At 38.2% G+C, this 22,420-nt stretch overlaps 1 protein-coding gene across 4 annotated transcripts in view; it reads left to right on the top strand.

Annotated features, from left to right (window-relative positions):
- The window catches only part of PEX5L (peroxisomal biogenesis factor 5 like), a 408,598-nt gene that overhangs the window by 291,156 nt on the left and 95,022 nt on the right, over positions 1–22,420 (top strand). For all 4 annotated transcript variants that reach the window (XM_073674969.1, XM_073674971.1, XM_073674970.1 and 1 more), the window contains one exon: positions 16,440–16,551. In XM_073674969.1, coding sequence (XP_073531070.1) covers positions 16,440–16,551 — 112 coding nt within the window. The remainder of the gene's footprint in view (positions 1–16,439; positions 16,552–22,420) is intronic.

Here is a 22,420-nt window from a genome sequence, read left to right as displayed (position 1 = left end):
TATGATTCTTTAGGTCAGTATGAGTTCGAAGAACCGAAGATACCAAACATGTAGAGTTTTTTTTATTTAAGTGGTGAAAAAAAATTCTGAAATTTGTAAAAATAAAAATGTTGCTTTTGTCGCAATTTTCCGAGACCCGTAACATTTTCTTTTTCTGGGATATGGGGCTGTATGAAGGCTTATTTTTTGCGCCCTGAGCTGATGTTTTTACTGATACCTTGTCAGGGCAAATATGATTTGCATTTTATTGCAATGTTGTGGCTGCCAAAAAAAGTTATCCTGGCGTTTTGATTTTTTTCTCATTACGACGTTTACTGAACGAATTAATTTACTTTTTATTTTGATAGATGAGACTTTTACGAATGCAGCGATATCAAATATGTGTATTTTGATTTTTTTTTCTATTTTTTAACACTATTATCAGTGTGACTGCAGACTTATCACTTTTGACCGGACTACCCCTTTAAGGGTTTGCCCATTTTGGGGCTTTAGGACAGAGCTATTTTTTTATTTTTTTCATTGTTATATTCTTGGGGCTATAATATTTTTATTTTTTTGTCGACATAGAATTTATTACTACCTATCTTTTATTTACTCTTTATGGTGAGAAATAGAAAATAAGCCAGCAGTCCTGCTAATGTCTTCTGATATTTTATATTTTCCGCTATTCATGTGCTGCACAAACAAGGTTTTAACTTTATTCTGTTGGTCAGCATGATTATGGCGATACCAAATTTTTACAGTTTATTTATAGTTTTATTTGTTTTACTACTTTTGTACAATAAATACAAAAATAGTTTTTGTGTCACCATATTCTGAGAATCATAAGTTTTACAATTTTTTTGTCAATAAAGTTATATGAGGGCTTATTTTGTTGCAGGCGAAAATTCAGTTTTCATTTGAATCTCTGGCACATATGACTTTTTGATAACTTTTTATTGCACTTTTTTGAAGGCTATTTTGAAGACTTATCCAAGTGACCTTAAAGGAGTGGTTCCCATTCAAATATGATTTGTCCCTAGCTGCATTTTATTTGGAAAAAATAAAAATGTACTGTACTCTCCCTCCCCAGGTCTACGACGAGCATCGTCCGCTGTTCTCGATGTCTTGCATTTGCTGCAGTGCTGACATCACCTTGACAGCATGGCAGCCAATCAGTGAGTTCAGCGGATCATTCCAATGTAGAAGTAACACCAGGTTCCGAGGCACTGAGCTCACTGATTGGCTGCCATGCTGTTGATGTGACATCAGCTCAGCAAGCAATGCTGGGCATCGGAAACAGTGGCTGAGACTCGCCGTGGACCTGGGGAAGAAGTGTACAGCACAGTTTGTTTATTTTAAAACCAAACCCAGCATGGGGCCAATTATATTTGAAAGGATATAACTCATTTAATGTTTAATAAGTACCTTAAAAAAGGAGTACAGTGGCGCTAGTAGATAGTCTGATAGTCCTGCTACAAATTGGGGCACTAGCAAATGTTTGTTTGCTGGGGAAAAAGTTTTTGGTAATCACAAAAACCGCCAAAATGGTGAGATTTTTTTCTTTTCCTGCTAGGGGAAAATGAGATCCCTGACTTGGGATAATGCAAGCATATTATTGCTACACATTGGAGACCTCGTAAAGCTTTAGCATAATAATGGCTAACACTACAGTCAATGTGCTGCCGAACAGCTTACCATTATTGGAACCTGTGAGACATATGACATACAGTAGCATGGTAATTCTGTTGTTATCATTGTTTGGCCATTTGACATTTCATATTCTGTTATAATCCTTTTGACAACATAAACTGCATGGCTTGTTACTAAAAAAGTGACAATTTACAGCCTGTTGCTATAAAGCCTCTGACAAAGTAATTCTGCAGTAATAGTGCAGGACAGTTGTATCACTCAAACAAATCTACTGAACAACGAGTACAATTTTCCCATTTCAATGCACAGAACCAAATGTACCAAATGTAGGGACGTTTTTCACATTTGAAAACAATGGGTAAAATAATCATAAAAATGCCACATCTACAGTATGGTGTGATAATAAAGAAAAAAATGCTGCAAATAACACTGCCATCTGTGAGTAACTGCAACAAAAATATCACAAAAATTAAAATAAAATATTTTATCTGAAATAGTTATGCTATAATCACTTTATATTAACACATCATAACTGTCATCTTAGCTTCTACAATTCCCTATATTACTTACGACAGAAAAAACATCCAGATGTGAGAAGTATTTTGGGTGGTGTGAATAGAAGACAGGGGGCCCTCATAACAAAGATCACAATATGTCTCTGTGATGGTGCCACCAAGTTTTGCCACCCAGGGCAGAAGCTGTTCTGCAGTACCCTACAGAGCCTACTACACATTGAACAGAGCTGAGCTGTTCAGATCTGCTCAATGATTACATCCATCTGCTGCAAGAGCTTATAGCAACTAGTGATTAGGGGTGACTGACCGTCACTGATCTAATATTGATAATCTAAAAATAAAACATCATATGTCTACAACCCCTTTAACTTTTGGCCCAATTTCCTACCCCCTTGCCTAACGACCTGGGGTTGTAATATTTATTTAGAGAAACTGTTGTCTGGTGTTTCCCTTTTCTTCCATTTAAGTATTCCTAATGGTGGAAAAAGACAACCAAAAAGAAACCAAAAATTACACCCCCATTACTAACTCAGTAAGAAAAAGTAAAAAACACGCACACAAAAATACTTTATTTAAAAACATCACTCCCCAACACTTTCTCTGGTTCACCAATTTATTAAGAAAAAAAACATACAGGTCCGATGTAGTCTAGGGAATCCGACGTAGTCCTCAAATGGAAACCTGAAAAAAACATAAAAAGAGAGAAATAAAAACAAGACATTGTCCCTCCTTCACCAATTTATTATAAAAAAAAAATGCAGGTTGGACGTAGTCCAACGCTTCCCACAACCTTTCCCAAATCAGTCATATAAAGCCTATGGAGCCTCCTTCTGATGCTCTATAAGTTTTAGCAGTCCTAGAATGTTGAATAAAATGAAACCTTGAATTCTGTGATCCAATGTCTAATTACAGAGAAATCCACTTTTTCTTATATGTAAATGAGCTGTTCAGGGTTATGGGCCGGACACTGATCTGCATGAGAATCTGCTTTTAGAGCATATTTTAAATCAAAGGGGGAGTTACCAGTGTGAGACATGTAATTACTGACACTTTGCTCTCATCAAACACAGCTCTGCAGTGAGATGAGAAGTAACACGGTACAGCAGAAGTGAATTTTTGTCTGATTACAAACATTTGCAGCAGTTATCCTCACATGGTGCTGTCAATTCTGCTACAGAGCTGTGCCTGATTGTAACCAACACACAGACTGGCTGCTTGTGAGATGGAAGCTGAAGCACTTTGAGAGGACTGCAAATCTTTTTGTAATGAGACAAGCTTTATTTCTGCTGTACTGTTTTAGCTGTGATATCACTGTAGAGTTTTGTGTAATTATCAGCGCAAAGTGTCTGTTATTACTTGATTTACACTGGTAGTGCCCCCTTTCATTTAAAATAATCTCTGCAGGAAGATTCTCATGGAGATCAGTGTCTGACCCATAGCCTGGAACAACTCATTTACATATAAGAAAAACATGGATTTCATTGTAACAAAACCTCGGATTGCAGATATCAAGGTATCATTTTATCCAACGTTTTATGACCTACATGCCCATATAGACGGCTTAGAAGGGTTGACCCTACTGACAGATTCACTTTAATAAAATATTCCCAATTCAGTTCTAAATCGGACTATTGCATCTATATATAGCTGCTTAGTCCTTGTTTTATTTTTTGCCCTCCTTCAATACATTTTGTTTTTTTATTATGCTCCTATTTGTTCCCCACAGATCTTTACAGTTTGAGCATATCTGGACATATTATGAAAGACATATAAATTAAAGCAGTAGGAAAAAGATAAAAGAGTTGCCTATTGTATGCATTTTAACTCTAACATATAGGGCCCCTTTGGAAAATAAAAGCCGCTAACTGATTGGTTGGGCAACTGCTCCATTTTTGTGTAAACGCCAATAGCTATAGTAAAACTACAATTACTATTGGAAATCAAGATACTTAATTAAATAATGCAGTAAAAGTTCTCCAAATACTATAAATTGCTAAATCACTTTAAAAAAAATTCACATTTTCAACACAAGAAAAAGCTGCATTTACATTCTGATTGCTTTCATGCAATTTTGCATCAAGCACAGAAACTGAAAAGACAGATTGTGTCATTTGTGGCTATAAATCCTACCAAAACTTAGCATTAGCTGCACAGTAAAAATTAAATTAATAAATAAAAGTTCAAAATGAGACATTCATAAAAACGGACAAATAGCTTGATAAGGAACATGGATCGACTAGATATTCAACTGCCCAGTTTCTTTTACCATTAGCGAGATAACGACCCCTATATATAAACACATCTTCTAATTTGTAAGGGGTGTTAAAATAAGCAAATATTAAAGTACACCTGTCAGGTGATTCACGTTCCCGGAACGATAGACAGTTCTAAACAGGGCCAGGCTGCCTCATTGTAGATATGTATTGTAACAACCATGTCAGTATCTACTTCCTCTGTTTCTGCTTCAGTTGCTGGGCAGCGCTGCACCTTCAATGTGGGCAACGCAGACTGTCAACTGGGGGGGCTGGTTTGATTCCCGACGACTTGTGATGCCATCCCAGGCAGGGAGCTATGAAGTTAATTCCTTGGTTTGATTCTTAATTACTTCCTCTTTGAGCCTAAATTGAACTACTCACTATTTATACCCCTGAGTTACTGTCTCCTTGCCAGTTATAAGTACTTCTTAATATGGGTCACACATCTGTGTTCAGCTTTGATAGTTTAGCATTTTGTCCAATTTCAAGACCTCTGACCGTTTACTGACTATTCTTCTGACTTATGATTTTGTTCTTTGTCTGTACCACCTGTTCTGACCTGGTGTATCTGACCATTTCTGACAGTCCATTCCACTGGCTAGCAGCTGCTCCATTAACTCAAAACAGAGGACTTGTGTAGGTCCACATCTCTGTAGGGTTTAAAGAGTAAAGGCCAAGGTTCCCTTGGGATCTGATACTTGGAGTAGCTAGTACAAAGCTTGCCCATGAAAACCTTATTAATAGATACAAGGCGACCATGGACAAAGCCACATGACATCTATGTTATACTATATACGTAAGCAGTGTTTCAGAGAAAATGGGGGTCGCAAATAGGGAAACTTGTTTCTCCTCACAGGTGACGTCACGGGTCTTTACACGCTGGGTATTATGACATCGTTCTGTTGCCGCCTCTTCACTGCTGATCTGAGCTAGCAACACTGTGCACTGTGATTGTGCACAGTCCACAACGCGCGCAGGAGCAGAGCAGGGACTAGCCCTGCTCGTGAAGCAAGCACCACTGATGATGCTTTGTTTCAGGGAGGAGTCAGCGACTATGGCAGTGACGGCAGCCTCTGCCCCGTGATGATGCTTCATTTGAGTATCCCAGCATGCACTGGGATTCTCAAACAAAGTGTCATCCGAAAGGAAGTAGGGAAAAAAATAGAATTGCTGTTAGATAGTGTAGTTAGGGAACAGTAGGGAATTTTTAATGAAAGTATATTATAAATCATTCTAGATTATGACACTAAACAGATAAGGATTTAGAAAAGAATTTATTTTGACTTTGGACCGCCCCTTTAATTTACTGGGTATGGGATCCCAAATTAATTTCATGGCACAGTAGCATGCACCTCTTCTTTCATGCTTTTTTAAGCACCGCCCCTTTTTCTGGGCCTCTTGGCTGAGACAGAAGGACCAGGCAGAATTACACTGTAAACATCCTCACAGTTTATTTTATTTGTTTTGCACTGTCTTCCATTCTTTGTATGTGTATTTTGTCACTTTGAATTTTTGGGGTGCTCTTCCCTTATGGGTTCTCTCCTGATTGGTTTAGGGGAAAGTGTGTGGCCATCAGTTTCTGCTTCCCCATGCAAACCACTGTCTCTTATCCTTCAGTAAGGGAGTCAATCTAGAATGAGCTCCTTGTTCCACTGTTGTTTGCGTTCTAGGTGGATGCTGGGAGTACAACCAAAATGACCCTTGCTTTGGCCTTCTGATCCAGAGGGATAGGATCATTGGAGGCCCTTCTCCTTTGGGACTGGGCTGTAATAGACCGCAACCTAGTGTACTTTATGGCACTGACACATTTTTATGCACTTAGGTAGAGAGCATGATCTAGGGCTTTCGATAAAAAAAAATATGTATGAGTTTGGTGTAATTTTAGAAAAACTTACACCTTTCATTAATTGTGGACTAAGCCCATTGTTCAGTCCTTTGTTACAGTTCTCCCTAAGCATAGTTATGTAATAGTGAAGACGAGTGTAACCTTCCTTTGGTACTAAAGTAGTTAGAATAACATGTTCCCATAGTTAGATCTTTCTGAACTGCTGTTTGGTCAAGTTAAGGGGTTAGTTTCAGTGGTACAGTCAGTAGAGTAGAGGGGGGAACACAGTGTCTCGCTCAGGCATGGAGTATATCTAGGGTTTAGTTTGACATATTTCCTTGTGGGGCTGTAGTACTTTTAATCGGCCACATGATGCCACTGTCGGGTGCTGCTGTTAGTGAGAGCCTGCTACCAGAATGACAGTGAGGAATTAACTGCCGCAGGGGGCGGGGCATCCTAGGTAACATCTGGAGAATTTTCCAGAAAGTGTCAGTTGGAGCCCTGTCAGAGTTGTGATAGGAAGCCTTACGGGCGGACAGCCAGGGAAATTGGCTGCTAGGGTAGATGGGGGCTCCCTATCCTCACGCAGGAGTCACATTAGCCGGCCGGAGAAACTCATCAGAGGTATTGAAGACCCCAGGGCACTTCTAGTCTGCAGGCAGCAGAGGAAGATAGGACTCCAGGTTAAGCCGTGAGGGAGATATAAGATCCGGACACACTGTCACTGGTGAGGAAACATCTCTTGGGACAGAGAATACAATCAGAGAGATGCTTCACCTAAAGAGGGCACCAGGGCTGAAGATGTTTCTAGCACCTGTATGGGAGATGAAAACCTGTTGGGCCTTATCCAATGTATCTGACTGTAAATACTGTATATACGCCTCTCCCCCAAGTAAAATCCCAGTTATGGTTAAGAACTTCGTGTCCTCTGAATTTATTGCTGCCCTGGTCCCAGAAGAGAAATGCCTGGAGACAGCTGTGATCGGATGGTTTGAAGTAAGTGAAGAATGTCACATACCCAGCCATACATCAGAGCGAGGACACAAATTGTCTGTAGGGTGTCAAAGAGAGCAGGGGCTACAGCTCACCCACGGCTACCTCGCTGGGTCACCTTATATTTATAAGGAGAAAGCTGTCAATCATTGTTTTGAGGTTGGGGTTAGTTTACATCTCATGTACACTGAAAACTCAGATCATGCATTATAGTGAGAGGATACAAGCATTACAAATAATAAAGTATACATTTCTCTAAAACTGCACCACACGCAAATTATTCTAGACAAACTACTGAAATCCATATGTAATCAATAGTACAAACTTTGCAATATAGCTTTCTACTCTTATGAGCCACTTCTCATCCCCCTGCTTCCTGCACTTATCATTCACTCAGATAAAATCATTCTTACTCAAGACAAGGGACCAAGATACAGCTGTCTGCTAAAGTATGTAGAAAGGGGTGGAGGGAAGAGCAAAATATGAGAGAGAGAGAGAGCTGTAGAGAAATGCACACGTACTTGTGCTTCTGCTTTCTATTAAGTATTTTTAAGTATTTTATTTCCCCCCAGAGCTGTATTCAAAGCTACACTGCTCAGTACTATAATGTCCTCCATGCTGCTGCTTCTGAACATGTGCTTCACAGAGATAGGAGAGCAGGAATCTCTTGTATCACTGTGTGCAGTGTATGCAATGCATCATAGCAGCTAGTCTCCATCACCCAGCCCAGAGACACTGGAAGATATGGGTAGAACCAGCAAAGAGCTAAAATTGTATAAAAATCTGTGATGTAGCTCAAATAATGGTCAAAACTAGTGTTATTTCTCATGTGCACACATGTTGCAGGTAATATTTCAGAATAAGCTGTAATAACAGGATGCAGAAAACTTGCATCCATATATAAAAAATATGGCCACAGGTACAAGCTACTCTAGCAGCGTCATAATTAAACGGTCATGTGCCATAATCATGGGCTCTCCTACCATACACCATCTGGAGGGTATGTGTGTATGCCGCCATAGCCCTTATGTGATGCAATCACTAGTTATGTTTTTGACATATAGTTGCTGTGCATTTTCTATTCGTTTTTTTTTGTTGCACTGTAAATCTCTTACTCTGAGGTTCAGTTTTGCATACAGTAAGGCCAGTTTTACACATTTGTGAAACAAAGACTGTACTCGTACTGCAACACTTGGGTCTCCTGACATCGGCTAACCCCCTTATAAGTAGATATGGATTCAGCTCAGGAGACCCGGTAGTCGGATTGGGTAATGCACCATGATCTGTGTTTGAAGTATATGTGAAACCGGCCTTAGAGTTACTATAATTACTTCTTTACAAACCTAAGGAGGCATTATAGATACAAAGTCTTATGTATAATATACAGTCTATATTCTGATGCAAATGTCAGCTCAGCTACAAACATATACGCTACAGGCATATGAAGCAATTCACATGGTTAACACATTCATAGAATTGCTTTTAATTCCTGCTCCGTAAAATATTCATGAACTGCCAGTGGGAAATTGCTGGCAAATTGACATTTCATTTTTTTTTATTTTTGTTTCTCATATGGAATAGTAGTGGATGGTTTGCTGACGGAACTATTAGCATATTCTGTACATTGCTATAGATGTCTTCTTGACGATGAAAGCATTATGGAATTCATTCAAGGAATTAATTTCTTAGAACTTTTTCAACTGGATCTAAATTTAAATTCATAGTCTGCCTAGTTAAATCACCATTCCAGCATTTTTTTTTCATTTTACCGCTGGAATGGTATCACTAATCTAAGTTCCCTGCCCCTAGTACTATACTTACCAGCCGCCATCTCCTTCTCTTATCAGCGCCACTCTGGTCGTCTTCTGCAGTTTGTGACCTCCCGGATCGCTTCAATGTTTGCTGGGTGAGCCAGGGGTCACTACTCAATGTAAGTCTATGAGAGCCAGAACGAGGCTCTTATACGCTTCCATTGGGAACTTGTGACCATTACCTCTGACTTCCTGAGTCAGAAGTTGGGGTCACAAAATGACAGATCAGTACCAAAGTGGCACCACGAAGAACTGAAGACAGCAGCTGGGACGGGGCATTATCATGCATGAAAATGATCTTCCTGCGGAATGCACGGTTCTTCTTCTTGAACCATGGAAGGAAGTGCTGTTTGAGAAACTCAACATACATTATGGAGTTCATCTTTACCCCTTCAGGGATCCTAAAAGGGCCGACAATCTCTCTCCCCATGATTTCAGCCCAAAACATTACTCCACCTCCTCCTTGTTAGCGCCGTAGCCGTGTTTGCATGGGGTGTCCATCAACCAGCCATCCTCCACTCCATCCATCTGGACCATCGAGATCATTTCATACATGATAATGCCCCGTCTCATGCTGCACATAACACATCTGCATCTCTGGCTGCTATGGGCATAAAAGGGGACAAACTTATGGTGTGGCACCCATGCTTCCCTGACCTCAACCCCATTGAGAGCCTCTGGAGCATCATCAAAAGGAGTGTCTATGATGGCGGGAGGCAGTTCACATCTAAGCAACAGTTCTGGGAGGGTATTCTGTCCTCATGCAAAACAATTGAAGCAGAAACCATCCAAAACCTGACAAATTCAATGGACGAGAGAGTTCAGAAGCTCCTTTCGAACAAGGGGTCCTATGTGCAAATGTAACATCACCTAGAATAAAGTTTTGAGTTGAAAACTGTTTGATTTCAGTTTGTAATAACCTGCTAATGCTTATAATTTCAAAAATGACCATTTTTTTGTTCTTTATTAAAATGAAAAGGTTGAAAACTCTGCTGTGCATAATAATTTGGAACATGCATTTTGAGTGCAGTTTGAGTTTTTTATTTTTTTAAAAATATACTGTTATCACAGGCAGTTTGTACAAAAACCTTTCAATTGTACTCTAATAGTTATTTGACTGGAAAATTACAATGACTGCAATTCATATAGGTAATTTGGGAAAATCTGAGAAAATATTATTTGCATAATAATTTGGAACACAGTGTATATTACTAGGGGCAGGTAGCTTACATTAGTGGCACCACTCCAGCACTGAAATAAAAAAAGCACTGAAGTGGTGCTTTACAGAGTGAAAAGTAGTCACTGTGCTGTTTGGTATCATGGTGTGTACTGCACTGGACAAGGATGAAAGAAAGCTAAGGAGAGAGTTGTCTCAGGAGATTAAAAAGAAAATTATAGACAAACATGCCTAAAGGTAAAGACTATGAGACCATCTCCAAGCAAGTCACTTTTATTACATGGTTTTGTTTTTTTTTCTGTTCAACCACAATTCAAAGGAAATGTCTGATTTTCATTAGTTGATATTCAGTACATTTAAATTGAAAATTATTTTTGTCAGTTTCAAGTTATTCGGTAACCATTGTGGGTTTTTCTTATGTTAACAAATTAATACCAACAATTTTTGCCTTTGATCCTGGGAGAGGAATTAGAAGGGGTTGTACTGTGTTTGAAAGTTATCCCCTATCAATAGGGTAGGGAATAACTTTCCAATCGCAGGGGGACCGACAGCTGGGACCCTCAGTGATCTTGAAAACCAAGGCTCTGAAGAGTTCTATTTACATGGAGAGCTGGTCAGTCATTCGCACCTCTGCGTCATTAATTCTTAATGGGAACCTGAAGACCAGTAAACGCAGCGCTTGGCTATCTCTAGCAATATCATAGAAAATGAATGGAGCAGAGGTGCGCATCATCTACCCCTGCTCTTCAGAGTCCTGTTTTTTTGTATCAGTGAGGGTCCCAGCGGCAGGAACCCCAAGCATATCAAGAAGTTATTCCCTATCCCAAAGATAGGTATCAATTCCAAATTTAGTGCAACGCCTTTAAATATTCTTATGTTACAATTGATGTAGTAAATGTGAATGAAGCAGTTTGTGAAGATTGGTTGGATACATAATTATGCACATTCTATTAGACTAAGATCTGGTAATTGTAAGGGGCTGTATGTGTATGGTAAAGGCTAGAGAACTGCTTTCAGTAGTAACCTAATTGATAAACTCAGAATGACAAATTGCATAATTTAAAACTCTGTACCTGAAAGTGTCCATTAAATGTGTGTCTGGCTACCTGTGTATATACTGTACAGAGTAGAACAATGTAAGCAGCTCATGACCTGCACAATTTAACTAATAAATGGCCCAATCAAAAATGTTATCAACATGTAGCAACAACATTGAATTGTACAATGTGATAAGACAACATTTATCAACATGTTTTATTATAAAATGCACAGGACAAATTAGTTGATATGTCCCTTTTGAAAATTAACAATTTTCAAGCAAAACATTAAAAATAAGATAATTCCTATAATTCAGAAATAATTAGCGTTTCTTTATTGAAAGGGTTTGTGAACATGTAAAGTACAGAACCAATTAACTACTAGCGGAAAAATGAGTAGCGTCATCATTTTCTTGCAAGTGATAATGCTCGGTGTGCTGTAAAAGCATATCTATTTTAATCACCATCACATATGAGAAGTTGCTCTACTAGATCCATCTAATTCTGGAATTTCAATTTAAATTACAAGTTTTTCATTGCTATGCAGTTTTTACTGTTATCTCGGTATGGAGACTAATAAATTGAATCCAGTCATTTTCATTCAGGCCTTTCTACAGAATAAAAGATATACTTAGTTGCCAAAAAACTAGTGAACTGTTAAATCATGGCAAGATTACAGTGAGTGTAAGCTGCATGATCAGTGACAACATTTAATGAAGTAGACCTTTACTCCCACACACACATTCTCCTCCAAGGGCTCGGAGTGTAGTTCTTTAGAAATCATGTTGGTTAATCACATTAGCATGGACAAATACACAAATGTCTCAGGGAAGTAGTTCAAATTCTACAAGGCATTTGAAAGCAGCGTTTTATTGATTGTATCATTCATTCAGATGCATGATTTAAAAATAGGTTATTTCTGTTACTTATCTCTATTTTCAATTATTTAAAATACGCTAAATGAACAAAAGTATTTGGACGCCTACATATTACACCTACAGGAGCTTATAACATTCCTTTATAAATTATAATATCCCATTCTAAATCCACAGGCATTAAATGTGATTCTTCGGGCTTCCTGCTTTGCCAGGGGCGGGTGCAATACGCTCCTGAAGACAGTTTGGACCAGAGCATGTTCATGCATCTGCTCTGATTTCTGCACTCTCCCAGGTTGCTAGTGTAGCGGTGCCTGAACGACACCGGTGGGCAGGACTCAAATACGGTACAGTAGACGAGGAGACAGAATCAATGCACCGGCTTTATTGAGAGACAGAGGTTTATATGCCAGAAAATAAGACTAAAAATTGTAATAATAAATACAATAGTGGTTACAAGAAGACACAGCTGGAGCGCGTCACACAAGCCGTGCTCCAGCTATGCAATGCTATAAACAGAATAAACAATTTCTGTCAACTACTCTCTGCTAATTTCCTGCCTGACTTCTGATAATCGGGCCACGTTGCTACAGCGTCCTAACTAGAGAAACCTGCTCTAAACCCTAGCACAGTTGGACACCGGCGTTACACTCACAGTTTTTGTAGCCTTAGAAAAAGATCTTGTAGCTGCTGCTTGTTCACAACAGTTTAATATGAACAATCACAAAAAAACTTTACAATTTTAATTCTCTACCTTTAGTTTTTTCTTTTAATTCCTTGACTTTTGCCTCCTTCATATTTTGCTTTTTGCCTTCATTCATTCATGCCATTTCTTCTTTTTTAAACAATTATCTTTTTTCTTCTTTATTGCACAATATTTATTTTCCTTCACTCTGTTTTTTACTTTCTCATCTTCCTACATCACTCTCCTCTTCTACCAGTTTATTCTTGCAGTTCTATATTATTGATCCAGTTTAGATTTTATTGTCAAAAGAATTGGAGTTTTTATTGTACTTTTGACAATGTTTCCTACATTTAGTGACCCTCAGCTATCTCCTGTGACATTCTTCTTCTCTTGCGACAGTTTTCTTGTCTCTGCTGATTTTCTACTTAGATACACCCTGAATGTCTCACTTAGAAGATGATCTCCACTTCTAAAAATAGCCTCCCGTAAGAACACATTCGATTCATGCTCTGACTGTGTGATGTGTCTCAGAAATCAACAATCATAAAGTCATTTAGAATTTTTAATCCAGAGAAAATCCCTCAATGCAGAATTACTGCGCTGTATGCTATGACTACTAATTTACCTAATGGTTTGGAAACTTTATTTGACATAGTTACCATTTACATAACTCCCTAAGGACTTGTTTATACGTTGTGTTTTTGCTTTGTTTTTCCGGGGTTTTTTGCCGGAGAAAAAAACAATTGCAATTTATAGTACTAACAAAGTGAATGTGATTTCTGATGTCATGCACATGTTGCTCATTTTTTTCCTTGCCGATTAGAACCTTCAAAGCGTTTTTTCAAATCTGCAGAGTGTTAATTCAGCGTTTTTGCAACAATTTTCACCAATTCAAATGAATGAGAAAAGAATGAAAGCAAAAACGCATAGAAAACGTACACAAAAATGTACCTGTTTTACAAAGCGTTTTTCCTAAAAACACTCTGGTTCTTGCAGCAGACAAATCTGCAAATACCGAGCATGTGCACATACCCTAATATGGATTCGACAGGAGATATTTCTTATTGAAGCCAACGTTATCTTTGTTTTATGATAAGATAACATGTGCTTTGAAAAAATAAAAGCTGAATTCTGATAAGGTTACTAATGACAGCGCATAATGTTTTTATCTGTACTAGTTTTTTACATCACTCCTAGTGTGTTACCAGTGCAGTGTTCCCACATCAGTAATTTTATAGGATAAAATACATTTTCTGTGTGTTCTAACAGAAAATAATTTACAAGATTGCAACTATCAAAATGGAAATGTTATATTCCTTGGATGAGTTTTAGATGACTCACATCTTCAAAGAATAACCTCATGTCCTTGTCTCGTCTATCTCACTTTCGTACTGAACCTTAGAAGCAGGTCAGGTCCATTTGTGCCACTTGGTATATTTGGAAAGTTTGCATTATGGTTCTCACAATCCTTACTGAAGGTAAAAAGAAAGAAAGCGCGCTGCATATTCATATTGGGGTCATCAGAGTTCTAGCTGGTTATTTGCTGAAAATGTTAAATAAACTGCAAGTGGTGTTATAAACTAATATATAAAATCACAATCTTTTTAAATATTCCTAGTGTGTAAGAGCATGGAATCAAAGTCAGTGTAAGGAGGTGGCCTGGGCTATAGTAGAACCCATAAATGTGACTTTTCATTTAAAAAAAATGTTACCAATTGGTAGTTGTTGAAAAGTTGTTGAAAAGTTTTGCTCTTATCCCCAAACAAACCCCTCCTCCACCCTTTACGGTAAGTTCCCCAAATTGCATGTAAATATTAATAAGATGATGTACAGATATAACCATGTTTAAGAGACAGCCGGTAACATAGCACTCCCAGAAAAGTGCAAAAGCCATTGATCAATCTCAAGTTAAGCATCAGATAACAATGTTAACTTATCTTAATCCACTAAAGTAAGGTAACTTTCTGTGCCAACTTATCAAGCTTTTTGTATAGTTAAACTTGGCTACATCTGTAATTGCTGTGTGGTGCACTCTGCAAAGAATTCTCCAAACAATATTTACATGTGCAAGTGAATCGAACAACTTTTTTAATCTATGTATTCAAAAATTTGGATCCCAGACCCAAACCTCTTCAGATAGAACTTACTGAAACTAATACTGTATTTACGTACATTTCAGAGGGTCACTGATCTGATGGGAGTAGGTAGACACACTATTGGTTTAATGTCTATATCTAATGCAGACACAAATTGATAGTATTGCCTAGATGCACCATTCAGAATTCATCTATTTTCTTAGGGATCTCTTTTTGCCTCATCTATGTTGGATGTATGAGTACGTATTAAAGGGAATTGATCATGCGATTCATTCTACGCAAACAATGGGCAGCATGAATCAGAGCCTGGCTGCAAGCCGATGTGTTTCAGAGAAAATATAGTTAGAAGAGCCCGTTTTTTTACAGGGCTGCTTCAGGTGATTGACAGGTCCCTCACTATGGGAGAGATCTGTCAATCACATAGAGTGGAGTAGGGAGAAACCGTTTAGGGGAGTCGCCAGACTAGTCTAAACTCCCCCTATGGTCCCCAGATGGATCTTCTAACTATATTTTCTATGATACGCTGGAGTTGCAATCATGAAGCAAGGCTCTTATTCATGCTATATGCAAACAGGTATCCAGCCTCTACCCAAAAAGCTCTTATTTTCTTAAAATCATTATTTATTGGTATTCTCTAAAAATAGAAGTAGTCAAAAACAAAGGGAAACACTAGTAATTTGACTAAGAGCTTTTAATACTTGAAACACGTAGGTCATGTGTTTCCCTTTGTTTTTAATGATTTAATGATTTTAAGAAAATAAAAGCTTTTGGGCAGAGGCTGGATACCTGTTTGTATGTACTGAATTGCTTCACCTGGGATCCTTCCAATGCAACACACCCATTGTGAACAACTACCCGTTCTGGTGAGCTGATGGTGAACTTTTGTTATTTGCATACTTCTGATTCATGCTACGCATGGTTTGGGCAGCATGGAGAGGGTGACAGATTCCCTTTAACATTGAATGACTGGCTATGAGGATAAGTTATGTCAATCCAACTATGCATGGGCAAAGCTCTAAAATATCATATCCCTCACAACTGACATCCTTAAAATCAACTCTTGAACATCAAATATTTTTACAAAGTTTGAGCAAATTAGTTGCATAAATTTCCATGACCGTATTTAGATCCATACATCTAAAAGCATATGTTTTGACAGGAAACACATGGATTTCTATAAACTCCATTCAGATGACGGTACAGTCACAATAATGTCTGCAACAAATATGCTACATGTGTATATACCCTTACAAGTCATCTGTCTATCAACCCTTAGATATATTACATTTCCATTAATTTTTGAAATTTGTATGATGCTGATTTCTCTGGTTACAAAATTGACCATATCCATACACTACTATACAAATCAACACAGGACAGTTAGATTGTCAGATTAATAATTGTAATAATCTTACCATGCAAGCTTCCTAGACATCCTGTTTCTCCAGCATAGCTCCATTTTCATCATCTGGAGTTTTCTGCCAGTGATTATCTGACAGATTTTTTTCTTTTTTTTTCTTTTTCTATTCAATTTCCAGCTGGTGAATGAACAACAAGAAAGCAGGCCTCTTCTCAGCCCATCTATTGATGACTTTCTGTGCGAAACCAAATCAGAAGCAAAGGCCAGGCCAGTAACTTCAAATACAGCAGGTAATTGTATAGTGTAATCAACTCTTGTCTCCGGGATGGAATCATTTCTTTTGGCAGCCTTTACTCCATCTGAAAAAAAAACTGCTTGTACAAAATTGGAATCATGATTGTTAAAATAAAGTGTTTGTGTTCCACTGAAAGCCTGCAATTGTGAGAGAGTCCCGAAGTTAGAATCTCTCCCATTCTCTTCTGTACAAAGAGTAATCCACAGCTTGATAATCCAGTTATTTCATTTTCTTCCAAGCTGGGAAATTAAACAGAAGTCAGAGCCACATATACAGTATATAGCTACGGTATATACACATACATACATATATATACAGTACACGGTTGAAACCAGAAGTTTAGATACACTATATATGACATGAAATCAGAATAAACCTTTCCCATTTTAGGTCAGTTAGGATTACCATCATTTTTAATATTTGACAAATGCCAGAATAATGAAAGAGAGAATGTTTTAAGGCATTTTTATTACTTACTGCAAAGTCAAAAGTTTACATACATTTCATTAGTATTTGGTACCATTGCACTTAAACTGAATGACTTGGGTGAAACGTTTGGGATATCCTTCCACAAGCTTCTCACAATAGTTGGTCAGAATTTTGGCCCATTCCTCCTGACAAAACTGGTGTAACTGATCCAGGTTTGTAGGACGCCTTGCTCACATCTGCCTTTTCAGCTTTGCCCATAAATTTTCAATAGATTTGAGATCAGGGCTTTGTGATGGCCACTCCAAAACATTGACTTTGTTATCCTTAAGCCACTTGGTTACCATTTTGGCAGTATGCTTCGGGTCATTGTCTATTTGTAAGACCCATTTCCGCCCAAGCTTAGCTTCCTGGCTGATGTCTTGAGATGTTGCTTCAGTATTGCCACATAATCTTCTTTTCTCATGATGCCATCTATATTGTGAAGTGCACCAGTCCCTTCTGCAGCAAAACAACCCCACAACATGATGCTGCCACCCCCATGTTTCACAGTTGGAATGGTGTTCTTAGGCTTCCAAGCTTCTCCCTTTTTCCTCCAAACGTAACAATGGTCATTACGCCCAAAAGTTCAATTTTAATTTCTTCAGAGCAAAGGACATGTTTCCAAAAAATAAGGTATTTGTTCCTGTGTGCATTTGCAAACATTAATCTGGCTTTTTTATGTTTCTTTTGGAGTAATGGCTTCTTCCTGGCAGAGTGGCCTTTCAGCCCATGTTGATACAGTACTCATTTCACTGTGGATATTGACACAATCTTACCAGCTTCCGCTATCATCTTCACAAGAACTTCAGAAGCTTCCAAACATATGATGTCATCATATGGGCAGTCCAGAATTGTTTAAAGGCACAGTAATCTTAGTGTATGTAAACTTTTGACTTTGCAGTAAGTAATACAAATGCCTTAAAACATTCTCTCTCTTTCATTATTCTGGCGTTTGGCAAATATTAAAAATTATGGTAATCCTAATTGACCTAAAACGGGAAAGGTTTATTCTGATTTCATGTTAGATATCGAAAAAAACAAGCATATGTGTCTTTTTATATAGTGTAAGTAAACTTCTGGTTTCAACTGTATATATACAGTACAGACCAAAAGTTTGGACACAACTTCTCATTGGAAGATTTTTCTGTATTTTCATGACTATGAAAATTGTACATTCACACTGAAGGCATCAAAACTATGAATTAACACATGTGAAATTATATACTTAACAAAAAAGTGTGAAACAACTGAAAATATGTCTTATATTCTAGGTTCTTCAAAGTAGCCACCTTTTGCTTTGATGACTGCTTTGCACACTCTTGGCATTCTCTTGACGAGCTTCGAGAGGTAGTCACCTGAAATGGTCTTCCAACAATCTTGAAGGAGTTCGCAGAGATGCTTAGCACTTGTTGGTCCTTTTGCCTTCACTCTACGGTCCAGCTCACCCTAAACCATCTCGATTGGGTTCAGGTCTGGTGACTGTGGAGGCCAGGTCATCTGGCGTAGCACCCCATCACTCTCCCTCTTGGTCAAATAGCCCTTACAAAGCCTGGAGGTGTGTTTGGGGTCATTGTCCTGTTGAAAAATAAATGATGGTCCAACTAAACGCAAACAGGATGGAATAGCATGCTGCTGCAAGATGCTGTGGTAGCCATGCTGGTTCAGTATGCCTTCAATTTTGAATAAATCCCCAACAGTGTCACCAGCAAAGCACCCCCACACCTCCTCCTCCATGCTTCACGGTGGGAGCCAGGCATGTAGAGTCCATCCGTTCACCTTTTCTGCGTCGCACAAAGACACGGTGGTTGGAACCAAAGATCTCAAATTTGGACTCCTCAGACCAAAGCACAGATTTCCACTGGTCTAATGTCCATTCCTTGTGTTCTTTAGCTCAAACAAGTCTCTTCTGCTTGTTGCCTGTCCTTAGCAGTGGTTTCCTAGCAGCTATTTTACCATGAAGGCCTGCTGCACAAAGTCTCCTCTTAACAGTTGTTGTAGAGATGTGTCTGCTGCTAGAACTCTGTGTGGCATTGACCTGATCTCTAATCTGAGCTGCTGTTAACCTGCGATTTCTGAGGCTGGTGACTTGGATAAACTTATCCTCAGAAGCAGAGGTGACTCTTGGTCTTCCTTTCCTGGGGCGGTCCTCATGTGAGCCAGTTTCTTTGTAGCGCTTGATGGTTTTTGCAACTGCACTTGGAGACACTTTCAAAGTTTGCCCAATTTTATCGGACTGACCTTCATTTCTTAAAGTAATGATGGCCACTCGTTTTTCTTTCCTTAGCTGCTTTTTTTCTTGCCATAATGCAAATTCTAACAGTCTATTCAGTAGGACTATCAGCTGTGTATCCACCAGACTTCTGCACAACACAACTGATGGTGCCAACCCCATTTATAAGGCAAGAAATCCCACTTATTAAACCTGACAGGGCACATCTGTGAAGTGAAAACCATTTCCGGTGACTATCTCTTGAAGCTCATCAAGATAATGCCAAGAGTGTGCAAAGCAGTCATCAAAGCAAAAGGTGGCTACTTTGAAGAACCTAGAATATAAGACATATTTTCAGTTGTTTCACACTTTTTTTGTTAAGTATATAATTTCACATGTGTTAATTCATAGTTTTGATACCTTCAGTGTGAATGTACAATTTTCATAGTCATGAAAATACAGAAAAATCTTTAAATGAGAAGGTGTGTCAAAACTTTTGGTCTGTGCTGTATATATATATATATATATATATATATATATATATATATATATATACATTTTTATTTATATATATACAGTTATATGAAAAAGTTTGGGCACCCCTATTAATCTTAAGCTTAATGTTTTATAAAAATTGGTGTTTTTGCAACAGCTATTTCAGTTTGATATATGTAATAACTGTTGGACACAGTAATGTTTCTGCCTTGAAATGAGGTTTATTGTACTAACAGAAAATGTGCAATCTGCATTCAAACAAAATTTGACAGGTGCATAAGTATGGGCGCCTCACCAGAAAAGTGACATTAATATTTAGTAGATCCTCCTTTTGCAAAAATAACAGCCTCTAGTCGCTTCCTGTAGCTTTTAATGATTTCCTGGATCCTGGATGAAGGTATTTTTGACCATTCCTCTTTACAAAACAATTCCAGTTCAGTTAAGTTTGATGGTCGCCGAGCATGGACAGCCCTCTTCAAATGATCCCACAGATGTTCAATGATATTCAGGTCTGGGGACTGGGATGGCCATTCCAGAACATTGTAATTGTTGCCTGAGTAGATTTGGAGCGGTGTTTTGGATCATTGTCTTGCTGAAAGATCCATCCCCTGCGTAACTTCAACTTTATCACTGATTCTTGAACATTATTGTCAAGAATCTGCTGATACTGATTGGAATGCATGCGTCCCTCAACTATAACAAGATTCCCGGTACCGGCATTGGCCACACAGCCCCAAAGCGTGATGGAACCTCCACCAAATTTTACTGTGGGTAGCAAGTGTTTTTCTTGGAATGCTGTGCTTTTTTGCCGCCATGTATAATGCCTTTTTGTATGACCAAACAACTCAATCTTGGTTTCATCAGTCCACAGAACCTTCTTCCAAAAATAAATTGGCTTCTCCAAATGTGCTTTTGCATACCTCAGCCGACTCTGTTTGTGGCGTGCTTGCAGAAACGGCTTCTTTCGCATCACTCTCCCATACAGCTTCTCCTTGTGCAAAGTGCGTTGTATAGTTGACCGATGCACAGTGACACCATCTGCAGCAAGTTGATGCTGCAGCTCTCTGGAGGTGGTCTGAGGATTGTCCTTGACTGATCTCACCATTCTTCTTCTCTGCCTTTCTGATGTTTCTCTTGGCCTGCCACTTCTGGCCTTAACAAGAACTGTCCCTGTGTTCTTCCATTTCCTTACTATGTTCCTCACAGTGGAAACTGACAGGTTAAATCTCTGAGACAGCTTTTTGTATCCTTCCCCTGAACAACTATGTTGAATAATCTTTGTTTTCAGATCATTTGACAGTTGTTTTGAGGAGCCCATGATGCCACTCTTCAGAGGAGATTCAAACAGGAGAACAACTTGCAAGTGGCCACTTTAAGTAGCTTTTCTCATGATTGCATACACCTGGCTATGAAGTTCAAAACTCAATGAGGTTACAAAACCAAAAAAAGTGCTTTAGTAAGTCAGTAAAAAGTAGGTAGGAGTATTTAAAACAAGAAAATTATAAGGGTGCCCATACTTATGCACCTGTCAAATTTTGTTTGAATGCAGATTGCACATTTTCTGTTAGTACAATAAACCTCATTTCAAGGCAGAAACATTACTGTGTCCAACAGTTATTACATATATCAAACTGAAATAGCTGTTGCAAAAGCACCAATTTTTATAAAACATTAAGCTTAAGATTAATAGGGGTGCCCAAACCTTTTCATATAACTGTATATATATATATATATATATATATATATATAAATATATATATATATATTATATATATATATATATATTATATATGTACTACAATATGTTTCATATAGACTAAAAAGTTAAAGACATTTGAGTTCACAAATCAACCACTTGGCTGAGCTGAAGGCCCACCCAGGCCAAGGGGATCCAGCCCTTGCCCTAAGGACCAGGACCTTCTAAACGTTTAGTAGAGGTCATGTAAAAAATAACTTGAAAACTTCAGAGCTGCTTTACAAATAAAATGATTTTGCTTATATGTTTTATATATTTTAGCAGAACTGCTCTTCAGAGATATTTTACAACACTGTGTATCTGATTTGACTAATTCGAAGTTTATGAAAGAACGCAGGCAAAATGTTACAAAAATTTGCATTTTTTTTGCATCTTCAATTCATCCAATAATCATTATTTTAATGATCTCAAATGTGATCTGATACATTTAATGCACAAATAGCCTTGTAATCACAGTTATGTTCCAGCGCAGCAAACTAGAAGCCAGCCTTAGTCCCATCGGGATTTGGTAAGCAAGGCTGCTTTGTATCGACTTGTTAAAATAAGCTCAGTTTTGCTAACACGGATAGTATTGTCCACGTTTAGGATTACATGAATTAATGATAACTGTACGATGTAATCACACAATTATTTTACTGGAATGTATTGCACTGTGACTCCCCAGTTGACCAAGACCAGCTGTTTTCAGAGTTTGGAAGAATGTGTTATGTTTAATTTAAGAATATCAGACACAATTGGATGCCAAGATCTGCTGGGACTCCAGATGGATTTTTGCATTTTCTCTAGCAGATATTGGAGCTATGCACCTAAACAACATCCAGTCTGGCAATCTCAGCTTTCCATATTAGCTAATTTTTACCTGCACAATGCTTTCTTCTAGTTGCTGACTATAGAAAATAACAACACACTAATGCACAGAATAATGAAATACAATCT

This window comes from Phyllobates terribilis, unplaced genomic scaffold (assembly GCF_046119375.1).
Source record: "Phyllobates terribilis strain yellow unplaced genomic scaffold, ASM4611937v1 Scaffold_3__8_contigs__length_932513732, whole genome shotgun sequence".
NCBI lineage: Eukaryota > Metazoa > Chordata > Amphibia > Anura > Dendrobatidae > Phyllobates > Phyllobates terribilis.
Note: the sequence above shows the minus strand (reverse complement) of the source record. Positions and strands in the feature narration are given on the sequence as shown.